Source organism: Austrofundulus limnaeus, unplaced genomic scaffold (genome assembly GCF_001266775.1).
Source record: "Austrofundulus limnaeus strain Quisiro unplaced genomic scaffold, Austrofundulus_limnaeus-1.0 Scaffold40, whole genome shotgun sequence".
NCBI classification, from domain to species: domain Eukaryota; kingdom Metazoa; phylum Chordata; class Actinopteri; order Cyprinodontiformes; family Rivulidae; genus Austrofundulus; species Austrofundulus limnaeus.
Window position 1 is genome coordinate 1,796,756 of NW_013952442.1, and position 16,240 is coordinate 1,812,995.

The 16,240-nt window shown below is 39.2% G+C and overlaps 1 protein-coding gene across 1 annotated transcript in view; it reads right to left on the minus strand.

Annotated features, from left to right (window-relative positions):
- LOC106516734 (AP-2 complex subunit alpha-2) overlaps positions 1-16,240 on the minus strand; it is a 23,054-nt gene that overhangs the window by 1,376 nt on the left and 5,438 nt on the right. The window contains exons 5-21 of the mRNA XM_014007235.1: positions 15,652-15,781; positions 13,570-13,671; positions 13,375-13,483; positions 13,092-13,242; positions 12,634-12,802; positions 10,379-10,516; positions 10,113-10,295; positions 9,454-9,551; positions 8,289-8,520; positions 7,951-8,115; positions 5,950-6,086; positions 5,582-5,664; positions 5,289-5,378; positions 3,263-3,386; positions 3,061-3,177; positions 2,874-2,943; positions 43-177 (exon numbers count right to left, since the gene is read on the minus strand). Coding sequence (XP_013862689.1) covers positions 43-177; positions 2,874-2,943; positions 3,061-3,177; positions 3,263-3,386; positions 5,289-5,378; positions 5,582-5,664; positions 5,950-6,086; positions 7,951-8,115; positions 8,289-8,520; positions 9,454-9,551; positions 10,113-10,295; positions 10,379-10,516; positions 12,634-12,802; positions 13,092-13,242; positions 13,375-13,483; positions 13,570-13,671; positions 15,652-15,781 — 2,233 coding nt within the window. The remainder of the gene's footprint in view (positions 1-42; positions 178-2,873; positions 2,944-3,060; positions 3,178-3,262; positions 3,387-5,288; positions 5,379-5,581; positions 5,665-5,949; positions 6,087-7,950; positions 8,116-8,288; positions 8,521-9,453; positions 9,552-10,112; positions 10,296-10,378; positions 10,517-12,633; positions 12,803-13,091; positions 13,243-13,374; positions 13,484-13,569; positions 13,672-15,651; positions 15,782-16,240) is intronic.

Sequence of the window (16,240 nt, forward strand, 5' to 3'; positions counted from 1 at the left end):
GTGTGTGTGTGTGTGTGTGTGTGTGTGTGTGTGTGTGTTTACCTGTGCTTGTGTGTTGGGCTCCAGCCTGATCAGGCAGCCCACCTGAGTGGTTTTACTGTGAATGATCCCAGCTCCAACAAAGTTGGCAGGATTTGGATCCACTCCGTCCAGCAGGGCTACACCGAAGCCCAACAGCTGAAAGAATCCAAGGAAGAGAACGTGGGGATTGTAAAGCAGGRTTTTGGTGTGTTTAAAAGAGTAAAAACATCTGAACCTAATGGTAATACAGTACTCCCAAAAAACTCAAAATGAGAACTTGACCTGGTTTCTACATTACGTCTTGTGCCTCCCTTCTCCTCTACAGGAGGACTTGGAACAACCAAACAGAGGTGTTGACTTTATTGGTGWTTATTTGTTACATCAAAAAGAAAAAAAATAAGTAGGTCCTCTGGATGGGTTCTTCTTTAGTGAAATGTTTCGTCTCTCCTCCAAGAGACTTCTTCAGTCTGAGGAGTTTCAGGTGAACTCAGCCTTATATGCCCTGCTTCCACATGGACAAACAGGTTAGTCACATGCAAAAGAGGGCCAACGCTTAACAATAGGCTTGATTAGCTCTATTGTTCATAGAGGGTCATGTGCCCCATCACCTGACCCGTGTCGTGTTATGTGTATGTAGTGAATGCAGGCGGGGTTCAATGTCCCCTTGTTTTTGTCCCTCTTTCCCCTTTGTGTTGAGTATCATTGGGGCCCTGATTCACACCTTTTGCTCACAGGGGGCTGAGTCACACTTGCAATAACAGCGTTGTAGGTGGAGGACAACTGGACACGAAGGCCTCCACCTCTGTTTAATGGTGGACGGTTTTCCTTCACAAAGATGGCTTCCTTTACTCCTCTCTCAAACCAATTCCTCTCTGTCAAGGATGAGAACATCTTTATCCCTGAAAGAGTGACCGCTGGCCTGTAGATGAGTGTAAACTGCAGAGTCCTGACCCAATGAATTAGCTCGTCTGTGCTGGCTCATTCTTTTGAACAGTGGCTGTTTTGTTTCCCCAATGTATGACTGATCACAGTCCTCCTGACACTTAACAGCATATACTATATTACTCTGTTTTTGCCGGGGAACTGGATCTTTGGGGTGAACTAATCTTTGTCGTAACGTGTTTTGGGGTTTGAAAGCCACTGGGACATCATGTTTAGAGAATAAACGTCTCAGTTTCTCTGAAACTCGTCACATATGGAATGACGACTGGTTTGGGTCTGGGTTTAGGGTCTTCATTTTCAGCTGGTTGTTGGCTGGAATCCTGTTTGGGTTTCTTGTCTGCTTTCAGAAAAGCCCAGTTAGGATAACCACACTGCTCCAGAGCCTGTCTTGTGTGTGACTTTTCTTTCTCCCTGGCTCCTGTGTTTGTGTGGACACTGTCTGCTCTGTGGTACAGAGTTCTGATGACTTCTAACTTGTGTTCCAGTGGGTGATGAGAATCAAAACGCAAATACTGGTCTGTATGGGTGGGTTTGAGATACACGTCAGTTTCCAACCATCCTCCATCCGAAACTGAGACATCAGTCAATCAATCAAGTCAATCACCAATCAAGCTTATTGTTAGTCGATGGCCCTCTTTTGCATATGACTAACCTGTTTGTCCAGGTGGAGGCAGGGCTTATAAGGCTGAGTTCACCTGAAACTCATCAGACCAAGAGACTCCAAGAGACTTCTTCAGTCTCTTGGAGGAGAGACGAAACGTTTCACTAAAGAAGAACCCATCCAGAGGACCTACTTATTTTTTCTTTTTGATTTTTTCCACCTGGATTACTGAGATGCATCAGGACATTTATTTGTTACACACTTTAGAGCAAATAAMAATGTTTCAAACTTTTGTATTGAATTTAAGTTTTTGTTTAATTTGAATTTCAACAGAACTACTGCTAAATAATGTGTGAACCTGATCCAGCAGATGGGGCTGACCAATCAGAGGAGAGAGAGAAGCCTAACAAATAAAATATGAAACTTGAGCGGAGTTTTTGGACAGCAGACCAATGATTTGATGTCATTTTGAAGCCAGTGGTCAACTAATCAACTAACTCTGGCAGAAAACTGCCTATGGTACAGTATAATAATTGTACAAATATTGGCTATGAAGACCGAATAAAAATAAAATAAATAAATAAAAACCCACATGGTAACTGAACTTTCAGAATAATTGTTGGACAAATAAAAAACCTTTGAAGGAAAACTGCAAAACGTCTTGAACAAAAACATTTAAAGTTTTGTGGAGAAAGGAAAAATATATCTAAAACTATGTAAAACTTTTAACTATAGAAAATACCTTACCTGTTGTAGATAGCTCTTTTGAGCTCAGTTTAGCTAATGGAGAAACTAACAGCTAGTCTGAGCAGGACCAAAATGCATTGCTTTTATCCTAAAAACAACTCCAGTTTAGAAAACGTCACAACCGTTATGCAAACGTTGACATTACCTTACAGAAATCTATCATTTCTGGTGGAATAATGGAGTAGTTGGAAATTGATGGCGGTGTGGGAGCTTAAAAAAGTAGCTTCTCCTGGAAACATCTAGGATGTTTTGAGATCTGAGTTATTTTAGAATAGGAGCAATTCACTTTGGTATTGGCTCTGTGGCAGGACTAATCCTGACAGAATTAAACTCTTTATCTCCAATCTGAGAATCAAAAGTTATCAACAATAGGTATGATATTAATTGTTTACAACCATTCCAGAGAACCCTGTGTTAAATAATCTGAACTATTTTATTAAGAAAGCTCTACGTGTCTCTAAGATCATTTCCACAGATGACTGAATTTATGAGACAGATGTTCTTTTATATTCAAGGAGCAAACAGCTGCTTATGCCAAAGAACATCTATATATTTTTCGTACCTTTGCTTTGGCTACGTCAGAGTCCATTTGGTGTTGGGCTTTGAAAATTTTCTGCACCTCCTGTTGAGGACTGACGACACAGAGAAGCAACCAAACTGATCATCCAGAAYAAGATGAAATGAGGACAATAAAAAAAAAACACAGACTCTGACGTTTTGCTAATATGACGACGTAAAAGAAACCTTACGCTCCGAGCTGCTTCCAGCGCTGGAAGAAGTCCTGGGATGTCATCTCTGTTGGCTGAAAGAACTTGTTCAGCATCACAGGGAGTTTCACTGCGATGTTCTGCAACGCTCCTCCATATCTGCTCACATGTTAGAGTGATGTTAGTTTATATTTAATAGTCAAACACCTTCAGAAATCCAACGTTAAGCTAGCGACACGCCAACCTGAACTGAATGTGGAGGACGGGTGCATCTGAGAAGTCGGACAGACACTCTATGTTCAGGATCTGCTGGACCTGAGCTCCGCCGTCTATTACCGGGTCTACAGTCTTCGTGTGAATGTTCAGTTGTGAAGGCAGCCGTCAAGGATTCAACACTAAACTGGAGCATCAGCAGACTTACATCTGCTGCATCCTAACATGAATTAATCACTTCTTGGGGGATGGACAATGATTTTTAATAATTTCCTCCACCAGTACCTGGTAACAGGGTGGCACTACTTCTTTCCCAGCAGTGTACCACGTTGTTTGACAACTCTTAAAGTGCTTTAAAGTGTTTTTCTTAAAAAAACACCTCTCTGTTTCTGTTACAGTTTTACAGCCACAAATTAGCTACAGCTTTTACAGCATTTCTTAGCACCAAACTGCACTTCCATCAGTTTTTAAATCACTAATGGCTTCAGTTAATAAACACTGTGTGTACTGGTTTTTGAAAGGAAAAATAAAGGTGTGTATAAAAGTGTATGAATGGCTGTGAGTCCTTTGTATGTGTGTGTCTGAATAGTATGTAGGGGTAACCCTGGTGAAATATTCATTTCTATTTTTTTGTCTTTGATTTGCTTTTACACTTATAAGAAGAAATGCATTTTAATGTTTGTTTCTATTTTCTTTAAGTGAATAGAACAATATGTTCTATATGTTTTGTTTCATTTAATCTTTTAGAAGAGGTTATAATCAATATATCATTACTCAAAGTTTTATTGAATTAATCTTTGCATGTCTCTTTATTCCAGAGTATAACACTGTGAAGAAAAAAAAGAGTTATTATGTGTTTTAATGTTTTTTCTTAGTACTGGTTTATTAATCATGGTTTTATCATTTTTAAATTGGTTTAGTGATTAATAAGTGTGAACTATTAATTTTTACTATTAATCCATTGGTGCAAAGGTGTGACTTATAACCTCAGTGAAGTGATTTTTAAGACACTTTTGTCTGTGCAGACTTCAAGGTCTCTCTTTGCTGATAACAACTCGCAGCTGGCCGCAGCTAGTGTGAGAAAACAGATTGTTTTTCTTTCTCACTGTCTCCTCTCAAGAAACTAATGTTTTTCCTATTCTCACGGTTAACAGTAGTCAGTTGTTCGTGTCTTGTTGGAGCGGATGGTTCTGTCTTGAGTCTCTCTGAGGGGTGAATGTCCATCTCTGGACACCTGCATGGATGTTACTAATATGCCAGAAGCACTGTACTACTGAGACGGCCAGCACCGATAGCCCGCTGAGGCTTGCTAGGGGTGAGACAGGAGTCTCCCTCCTCAGCCCTGGTGTCATGGAGACATTATCCACCTGCGGACTTCATGGAGCGGTCACTCTCAAAATCGTCTACCTGCCTGCCTGTTCGGCCTGTCTGAAGACATCAAAGGTAGACGAACGTTTGCTGAGATAAGACGCTGAAGTCTAGCTCGGAGGTGTCTCGTTCTGACATGCTGTGTGCTGGTCTGGTCCGTATTTAAAAAGAACAGTGCTAAATTCACWAATTTTCTTTTCCCTCCTATTCTTAAAGCTAAATCTTTACCTTATTCTCTCATTTACTTAAAACTTAGTTAAGCAGCGAGCCAGTAAAGTTACAACACCTGAAATTTACTGTTTTTGTCAACTCTGAGTTGAAGTTCATGTGTCGAAAATATAACTTGTGTCATTTATTCATATAATAATTTTAATAAGTGTTTGTATGTTTAATCCTGTTCATATATCTAAAAATAAATTACTTTATTTTGGAAATACGTTCAGGTCACAAGTTTTCATTTCACTTTCATGATCAGAGTTGATATCTTGTCATTTCACTTTGATTTCATAACGCAAAGATCTTGCGTGAGTTCTTACAGTTTGGAATTGAGCTGGTCTTAATTTCATAGAGTGAGTTCTTACAAGTATTTTAGAATGAAATGCCCATCCCTAATTAACAGTTGTGAAGAAGAAACAAGGTAAATTCTCCTGGGCTTAAAGAAATAAGTCAAAAGAAGTCGTAAAGGATATGAGTCTGAAGGAGGTCATTACTCGACACAGATGAAGAGAAACTTAGGAACTGAGTTGATGTCTTGTTGCCGTAGAACACGTACATACGACCTGCAGGAACAAGGAACGTCAACCATCTGAGTTAGTCTTTTTTTTTTATCGTATCAAATTTAAACATGATTTCATCTTTAATTTTTTTTCTCAAATCTCAGTTTATTTATGTTTGGATGGTCTCTCACAGGTTTGTCGGACATACTTTAAAAGATAGATATCTTTCTAGCTCTGGAGGCAAACAGAGCTGTAAAGTGACTCACCCAGGTTCTGACGGTACTCAGACTTCAGTCCAATCTGCAAAAGCTGGTTTTCAAAAATAACACCGTTGTTCTTGCACACAAACCTAAAGCACACAGTAGAAACTTTATCCCAAACTCTTCTGAGGCAAAGTCATTAATCCTGTCAGTTCAGTTCTGTAAAGGAGAAGTCCTGTGGTACACCTGATGGTAACACTTGATGGTACAGAGCACCGCCTATTTGCACATAGCTCCTCCCTGAAGCTCAGTCTGAAGCTGAGCTCCCGCCCCACAGTCTTAAATGATATCTAATTTCTAAGAACTACAAGAGGTTGTGCTTGTTTAAAATCATGACTGGAGTTTTCCTGGGAAAGCTTTCAGCGCAGACCCACCTGAGGAAATGTTCCTCTGACACGTCGTTAGGTGCAGGGGTGTTGGAGACGTCCGAGAAGACGTCCACCAGCAGACTGGCTCCTGTTGAAGGGGTGGAGTTCACATTCAGTTTGTCTGTAAAACTGTGTGTGGAAACCTGGAAGAGAAACAAACACACTAAGGTAACGAACAGACAACTTTAAATACTCTCAGCTGGTTCCTGCACACCGACTACATCGTGAGAAAGGCCTGCCAGTGACTTCACTTCCTGCGCAGACTCAAGAGAGCACACCTCAACACATCGATCCTCACCACCAATGAGAGCGTGCTCACCAGCTGCATCTCTCTGTGGCGCGAGAGCAGCAACGCCTCTGCCAGAAAGGCACTGGGGAGAGTGCTGAGGTCAACTGAGACAATACAGTAATTGGGGTCACGCTGACACCTTTTGGGGAACTGGCCAAACAACGCTTTCTGTCGAGAACAACCAGAATCATCAAAGACCCACTCATCCCAGTCACAGCATGTTCTCTTTCCTACCCTCAGACAGAAGATACCGCAGCCTGTCCTGCAAAATAGTGAGGTTCTGTGACAGCTTCTTCTCCACCGCCATCAGACTTATGAACACTGCATAAATACCCAAGTCTGAATTACAATCTCATCTACCTGCTCAGAATTATTTTTCATTGCACAGCTGCTGATCAAACACTCCCTGAACTGTAWCTCATCTACCTGCTCCTCATCTTTGCACACATATTTTATATATTTCGCAAATGCACACACCTTACTACATCTTTTTCTTTAAACTACATCAAACTCGATCTTGATCTGGATTCCACCTCACTCTATTTCTACTTTATTTTATTTTTTATTACTATATTATTTGTTTTGTTTTTATTTGCCTAACACACTTTGTTTAATTTAGCATTATGAACTTTATATTACTTTACAGTTTATCAAGCTGTTTATGTTGTGTGCTAATATGCACCGTAATTTCGTTCTACAGTGGATCCCCGATGTTATGATTGAATGACAAAGAGAATCTAAATTCAGCCCGACTCAGGACAGATTTCAACTTCTGTCTTGATCGGTTCATCTGATTTGAGTAAAGTGATTTGATATCAGACACGATTCGACTGAAACAAGTGTTTTCCCTTTACACTCAAAAGTGAGATGTTAGCTGTTCTTTTTTTTAATTCGTTCAAAGCAGCTACTTTCTTGAAAGGTTTTAAAAGTAATTTTTAACAATTTTCAAAACCTTCAGTTATTCTTTTTACTTTTGCTGTTTTTATTCATTTTCAGTCCTTGTATCTGCTTTAAATCTTGGCATTGTGAACAGCTGGTTTTAATATATTTTAATGAAAACTGATTTTAAAAAGTCATAAATAGATCATCTTGAGACAGCTTGAAAAATTGTTGCTCAAGACCAATAAAACATAACAAAACTTACTCTTAAACTAGGAAAAAATGAGGGTTGAATCAAATGTTTTGCACAGTATTGTGAAGTTCTTAAACGTGATGATTCCAGATAAACAGACTGTCCAGCTGCTCTACTGCTGCCTGTTCTTTTGTCTCAATTTTTTGTCTATTCAGAAGTTAAATCTTTGAAAAATAGTGTCAAATCAATGGCTTTATCTTGGTTTAAACACAAGCTGTTTGTTTTGACTAAGGTTAAGACTAAATTTGTTTGAAAGTGATCATTTATATAAAATCAGCAGACACAAAAACTGTTTTTCCTCACTGAAGTCTCCCTTGTTAACTTTTGCTTTGCCAGGAATAATGCTGTGTACAGCTCTGTATATTTGGCAAAGAAAATCTGATTCATTGATTTGTTTGAAGATATGTGATTAGCATGAATGAGGATGATGACATTTATATAACTGGACAAATATGAGCTATATTAGCTCACTTTGTGAACAACCATCTTCATTTTTTAAGAAAAAGATTTAACTGAATTTCAAAAGTTTAACAGTTTGCGTTATTAAACAACCAACAAAGCAACTTGTGATTTACGTTCCAGTGACCTTTTCTGCAGTTTCGGTGTCCTCGGTGTGATTGGTGCTGCCGTTGATGTTCCGGCGAGCATCGTTCAGGTCTGGCAGTTTGCTGGAGCCCTTCTTCTTCTTCAGCTTGGCCAGAATTGAAGACTCCTTTTCTGGAAACGGAGGCATTTCCTCTAAGACTGTGGCCTGAGGAGACGCAACGGAGGCAATAAAGCAGGACATAGAAAATAAACAGGGTTCGTAATTGTTTCCTTTATTCAGCAAACAAACTTCTGAATTTCAAAAAGTTTCATTTTGTTAAAAGACTTTCACATTAAAGCTACCCTCCATGTGAGACTGCTGCTGCATGGTCTACTAACCAGTATGTCCGTACTGGCGATGCAGCTGAGCCTCAGGTACTCGACTGCCCTCTGTTGAAGCTCCACGTCAGCGTTGCGGAGCTGGCTGTCGGAGCGCAGGACATCTTGGATCGTGCCTTTCACTTCTGGGAACAAGTTAATAAACTTGATGTAGGCCGACAGCAGCAGAGCTCGAGTCGGCACGGAGCACAGGTGGAACTTGGAGTGGAGAAGACTGAACTGGACTAGAGGGCTGAAGGTAAAGAACACACAAATGGTTAAAAACCCTCAGATTCAGGACACGAGGCTGCAGCAGGTCAGACAGCTTGTACAGGAGGCTGTCCGTTCAGGACCTCATAGGTCATTAATTCAACTTTAAATCTAAAACAAACAGGAAGCCAACACTGAGAATATGATGGTGCTCATGCTATTTTTGCTTGAGTTAAAAGACTAGCTGCAGTCCTGGAAGTGTCAAACCCTCTATTTGAGAAATATAGAGAACTAATCATTTTGTAGATTCTCCCAGACTTGTGACTTGCAACACCTCTGAGCTCTGCAAGTAGTTTCTTTAGACTTCACAGCTTGACTGCTGCTCTGATGTGTTTGTCAGCTTGGAGGCATCCTTTGGAGGTCTGTGCCTTCCTAAGTCACATCCGAACAATTTAATTTAAAAGTGCTGAGTTACAGTCAAGGTGTAGAATCATCCGAGCAGCAATAAACAAAAAAATAAAATAAAATAAAGAGAGGTACACTAGTAAAATTTCATGTTGCTGGTCTGAATAACAATAATGTGAATGCAAGGTTTCTGCATTTTTTTCTTTGGAGAAAATTTATACAAATGTGTAAAGTTCAGTTTTTACTGCTTGTTACAAGGTATCGAGTGTAACGTACTGAAAAAAGTATCAGACTGCAACATAAAATTACAAAAAGTGAAGAGGGTCCAAATAAATTCTGGAAAGAATAAGTTCCTGCTCTTATCTCCTTACGCAGGTTGGATAGTACCATAAACCAATTTGCGTTACGGTATTTCCTTCAACATGAAGTCTCGCTGAAAATTGGTGAAAGTAACAAAAAAAAAACAGGAAGGATTTAGTATTTTCAGTTTAATCCTTTGAAAGGTGTAATTTTCTTTGTGTGACGTCAAATAAACACAAAAGAGCTGAACTCTCTGTAGACCATGCTGTACCTGGAGCGAGGATCACCGGCAATCAGGTTTCCAAACTCTCCGAGAATGTAGCCTCCCACCTTCACCAGGTTCTCATGGCATGCTGGAGCCTGAAGCGCCTACAAACAACATAACAACACTGGGTGATAAGAAGCAAACAAAAGCAAGCTCAGTAACAAAACACTGGTTTCTGACAAGAAATGCTCCTTCAGGATTCTTTAAGTCTTAGTAATGATTCCTGACGTTTAAAGAAAATGAGTCTTTTCTTTTAAGCAAATGTGAGTTTATTTACCTTCCAGTAGTGTTTCTTCAACTAAAGCCACCCTTACCATGACATTATAAAGTAGGCAAATATTTGAAATTCTTTTTTTTCCCAAAATACAGAAGCTTTAAAGTTAAAATATCTAAAAACAGATTAGCTAATTGTTTTGTTTACTAACTTGTGCACTTACATATAAATACATACCTTTTATACCTTACAAGTTACCAATCAATAGAGTATAAAATACTTTTCACTAACACCACACTGTTTTCTTTTTGTTTGTTTGTTTGTTTGTGTCACCAATTGTGGAGTATGCTAATTCAAATGAACAAGCACATTTGCTAAAAATCTTGTCTTTTATCACTGATGAGGCAGGTGCTGATGCTGATCCGGGGGGACACAAACTCTCAGCGCTCACCTCAAACACGGTCTTGGCAGCATAGCCCTGGACGTCATCTCTGTTGATGACAATCTGGATGACGCGGTACCACACCTCCTCGCTGACGTAGTCGCCAGCGATGCGGATGAGGTTGAGGATGGTGTCCACGTACCAGGTGTAGTCTACTGCGTATTTCTCAGCCAGGATAGCCACCTTGAGCACCTGCAGGGGAGAGGTCAGAGGCTGAGGACGAGCGCTCACGCTGAGAAACTGAAATGCTGAACAGGCCTGTACTGAAGACCCACAATCTCCTCTCTGATAGAATAATCTGCCGTTTCCAAGTAGCTCAGCATCTCGGCCACAATCTGCTTGGCATTGCTGCGGTCGCACATGGCGTAGAGCAGATCGACGGCCCGCTGGCGAACGCTGACATCTCTCTCTGTCTGCGCAGGAAAAACCACAACAAAATACTTCATCTTTGGAGGAACTTAAAGGAAACATAAAATGATTAGGGGTGCACCGATTGCATTTTAAATATTCTTACCTACCATTTCCAATTTTGGTCAATGCCCATTTTTTAACAATCTAACACTGTCAGGTGAATAAGGTCACAATACACCTTCAATGTTCCAGTTTTATTTTATTGAAAAACATTGAATAATATCCTTGAAACAATAAAAGTTGTTTTAACTGGACATTAGGTAGTGCTCACAGCAGAGCAAAAGAGGACAGTGGCTGATTTTCAGACATTTGTGGAGGTAGATGAGAAGCTGATCTTTTCTACCAATCTTACCCAAGTATCAGCCGACCTCTGATTTCCCAAAGTTAAGGAAATCGTGCAGATAAATCGTCTGGCCAATTTATCGGTGCACCCCTATGTCTACCTTAAGTGCCGTCAGACTTTTGCAATGAACGCAAAAATATGGTTGTAAGATAAAACATGATTTGATGTAAAATAAATTAACTTTTAATGCTCTAACAGTACTTTAGTTTTTATTATTAAAATGTATCAGAACAGCTAAGAAAAAAGAGTGTCGCCGAACTGCCAACTGTACAACTATTGATTTGAATCAAACTACAACAACAGAGCTGGAAATAAAAAGATTGATGAAGACGACGTTGCAGTGTCGCATTTTGATAAACAACTTTGTCAATTTGGGGAAAAAACGATTTGTTCTTGTTAAAACCTGAGTCAAACTAAGTTGTGATCTTTTTTTTATTAATGTATTTTTAGGAGTTTTGAAGTAGGATTTTCCATGTTAATACAATATTTAGCCAGTAGGACAGAGTCTAATGGTAGTAAAAGCTCACACCAGACACATTGCCAAAAATGCTRAAGGTTACATAAATAGCAAGTACATATTAGAAATGGAGGAAAGGGAAAAAGACATCGTACCTAACATAGTCATCACAATATTTACAAATATTATCATCATCGCAAGATTTTCTAATATCAAGCAGCCCTAATCCCAACTTTTACTGACTTCAGTTCATGTATCTCTTACCATTCCCTCAAATCTTATTTTCTTTATGATTCCTGCAGTCCTTGTTATTTTTGTCCTCCTGTAAACGCGTTAGAGCCAAGATCACATTACGTAAATCCATCTCTGCCCTCTTTAGAAACAGCCTGTTGTCAAAGCTAATTAATCTCATATTTCAGCCTTTTGTAAGTTCCACAGTATAGATCAGTATCTGCACACAGCCATTTSATCATCTTAATAATTCCTTCTTTATACCACACATATGAATTAATTATAAATCATGGCAGGCTGATAAATGTGAGTGATGGCTATTCTGTAATCTGCTGCTTCATAGCAGACAAAGAAAATCAATGTGTCAAATTAACTGAGTCTGGCACTGATGTGAAAACAACATTTTTCTAAAGGAGCAGCCATCCAGATAGTCCTAAAGTTGACTTTTTTTCCTTAGGCTTCTTTCTTTGTTTGGTTGTTGCATTTGTACTGTGATCCAACATCAGGTTTTTTGTTTTGCCTCAGGACAGTGTTTAAATGATGTTTAGCACAATCAAAGGGCACAGACACATTCAGCAGCAAGCAGGAGCTTCCTTTTTGCAGCCTCTACAAAAAGGAAGTTCCTGCACAGGTTCCTTTTGGTGTCAGCTGTTCAAGCAAACACAATTGAAAAAAAAACAGTTTCCCTAAATGTAAGAGTTTTCACCCTCAGCTGACTGAAAATCCCGAACTGAACCCAAAGTTACCTCGTTAAGCCACTAATCCTGCTTTGTAGTACAGACCCCAGCTCCTCTTTCATGTATTCTTAGTGATTCTCTTTGAATGATGCTAAAGTCTCTCTTTATTCTTATTTCAAGTTGCTCATTTTGAATAGTACTTTTGGTTTTTAAGTCACCTCAACTTTTATAAATTCTTGTGTCCTCATTAGTCAGTTAAAAAATCTGTCTGTTTGCTGACAGCGACCCAAGGTACTCCAAGTTTTATTAGGCTGCAAACGTTTTTTTTTTTTTTTTTAAACAATCCTTTCTCTATTTACTTGTAAAGATGGATAGAAGAGCAGCTACTCAACCTGGGGCACAAAAACTCACCTTAAGGGCATTGATGACAGTTTCTATATGCGTCTTTACCGCCTCGTGAGAAAACTCKGAGCTGGCCAGCGTGCACATGCTCTCCAGAGCCAAATAACGGAGGTTTGTTTCTCTGTGCTGCAGAAACTGGCCGAGCTGGTTGCAGGCTCGCACCAACAGGTTGGGCTCGCTGAGACACAAGACACAAAAACAAGCTGCAGGACCCAGATGACAACACATCACAGGTGATACACAACACAATAATGTGAACTAAATACAAACRAGTGAACTTGAAGAGTTTGATGGTTTGAGATAAGACATGTCTAAGAGATTTCAAGATTCCGTTTAACTAACAGCTATATTAAACCTAAGAACAAAATTATGGTAAAAATTATTGTTTTTATAAACCAATCTTTGTTGTTCCCTCATAATTCAAAAATGCAAAGCTCARCAGAATTCAGCACAAAAACATGACYTACTTGTCGTGGTGTATGATGAGGGTGATGGCTTCAAACAGAACAGCATTTTTTGCATTCGAGTGCTGGACCTTCTTGGACTTTGGTGGCTCCTGCGCTTTACTGAGGATGGTCTCCAAACACTCGGTAAGGCGGCTTCGCAGCGCTGCGTCCTCTGCAACGGCCAATCAACTTTTTAACACTAAACTTTCCTCAAAACATCTTATTTAATTTCAATACATTTAAAGTTTATCTTTTTAAAACAGCAATGTTTGCCCTATAGGCACAAAGCCACACTGCACTGTACCAGGTGGAGGGTAGCACTGCAGCAGCCTCAACAATTTCACAGACAACCAAGGAGCAGCAACAAAGTAGTATGTGTAGTCCTGCAGGTCGATGGCTGCTGAGGTCACAATCTGGAAAAAAAAAAAAAAGAACAGCAGTTTCTGAGATCAGGTCTTTCATCTGATGGAAAATGTCAGAAGATGAGACAGATACCCACCCTGCTGAGCCTGGCCACAGCCAGWGAGACTGACGTTTTGAAGTCATCAGGACTCTTCTGGGCCAGAGTGGCGATGAGGCTGGTGGCTGCTGTTACCACCCCCTACAAACAGGCAGAGCTATTTAGAACAACTAACTCATCTCTGACCATCCGTGAGAACTGATATAATACCTGCAGTTTTGTGTTMATTTTAGAGCACACTTTATTTTTTATTACGGTTGCCTTTTAACCATGAATATTTCTGATAAGGTGTCTGCAAAAATCAGATGATCGTCTGAAAGTTGATGCATCCCTCAGGTTCTGTTAGGTCTTTGTTAGATTTGTATCATGTTTCTCAAAGACATGACTTTCAGGTATGGTTCATCTACTGTAAATGTTTAAAAGACCTATGGTTAGTTACACTTTTCTAGTTGTCCATCACCTAGGGTAGGAGGTTACAGAACATCAAACCCAGAAAAAYGATGCTCAAACAACTTTCACCCAGATTCTGTCAGACGTCTTAACTCTGTGTCTCACTGCTCTTTCTGCTACATTGCTCTGGTTTTTCTCAGCTGTATAATTCATTTCTTATTTATACAAGTTTAACTTTATTTTAAATGGTCAAACATATTAATGTCACAGGCATCGAAAACCAAATTTAATCTTAGTGAAAACAACAGATAAAATAAATGTTACACCTATAACCTACAGAACTAATCACCACGGCCACCTTTAAAATAAGTCTCACTCCTTGAAGGAAGTAGTTGAAGGAATGAGTGGAATCTGTTTTTTAAACACTACTGAAGGGGACATCTATTGTTTTACACTGATTTTTTTAATACATTATTTTTTATTGGGATATCAAGGATATTTTTTATCATCTAAATGCATAATTATATCTCTATGTACTGTGATTGAGCTGATTGGTTGATGTRCGCTCTGTTCAGAGTGACCCGTGTCATAGGTCATCTCAGTACAGACTGTACTTTTAAAGGACAGATTAGTTAACAGACACCAGACAAAGAAATAGTTTTTCCTCRTTAGGTTGCAGGACTGGTGTATCAAGAGGGCCGGCCACTCAACAGTGGGAGATTACCTAATCGTCTTTGGTCCACGAGAGTGGCCGGCCCTGAAGAAGAATGTATAAATATGTGCCATTTGTTTTGATTCTTTACCAAATACTCTGAGACTGAATTCATGTCTGTACTTGGTCCAGCTGAAGGTGGTGGCTGTGTCTCAATTCATGGGTTACAGCTAAYGTTGGCCGCATTTCTCCGCACCGTAGGCTGTCCCAATTTGTAGGTGCCGACAAATCCAGCCAACAAAAACCCAAAAACRTCGGCTGTACCTTACACAGCTGACGGTATCCCAGAATGCATTGTGCCATCAGCAAATACAACAGAAAAGCAAAGACGGCAAAGGTTTTTTTTTTATGTACACAAGAGTTTTTTATTTATTTATTTATTTATTTTTTAAATGACAGACTTTGGAATTCTATCATGGACCGAAAAATGTAAGTTTAGCGACTTTGCTGAAGAAACTTTTGTTGCAATGAGCTGTTAAATAAAATGCAGTTACAAGTACTGATACTGAAGCTAAACCCAAATTATTAAAGCTTATTTATTTACTTGTAACGTTTTTCTATTAAAACTGAATTTGTGAAGTTATATCTTGAAAAAACAACTGAAGCGATGTGATATAAAATGTATCACCATCATAATGAGGCAGCGCGTGGTCACGCAAACACACGTTTGTTGTAGACTAGACAGTCTCATTTCAAAGCTGTTTATGCAACCAACACGAGCGGCCTACGGCCCACGTCGGCTGCAGTCTACGGATTGAGACACAGCTGTGGTATGGCTTTATTTATCTGCAAATAAATGTTGAAGTCTTAAATCTGAATTTCACCCCTGCTCATGCTTTAGCTGTTTAGTAACAAAACGATTTCTGACACATCTATTTTAGGAATATATTGTTAACAGTGTTTCAGMAAGTTAGTTCTCTTCCAATAAACACACGACACAGTCAAAACCTGCTAAGAATCCAAGTGAACAACACAATAAAAACCATTACAGTTCTCACAAAAATTCTTCAAAGTCTCACCAGGTGCTGATCATTCAGCAGATGGACCACCCGTGCAGTCCATTCGCCCATCGGCACCAGGTCAGGACACGTCCTGTTGAGTCGTAACAAACACAAYGCTGCGCTCTGCTTCACACTGTCCATAGTGTCCCTACAGGAGACAAACACAACTTCATCATATGAACAGAGATTTAAGAGGAGTTATTATTTAAGTGCGCACAGTCTGAAAATCTATTGTTTTCATTATCGTTAACATTATAAATAAATTCATTTGTTTTACGTACGTCTCTCAGTGTGGACTATTATTGAGACCAAAAACTAGTTTAATCAAYTGACATGTTAAAAACAAGACAATCCTAACTGTAACTAAAGCTTGATACCTAAACTATTCAAGGACTAGTCAAAGACACTAAAGTGCAGAATGTGTTCATATAGTCAAATTGTCTGCAGAGGACAATAAAATTAGGGCTGCAACTAATGATTATTTTAATAATCGATTAATGTCGATAATTTTTTGATGAATCGATTAATCGGTCAAATTATTAAAACACTTAATTACATAAATATGAATAGATATAAATTCATTTAATTCCTGTATAAATTAGGGATG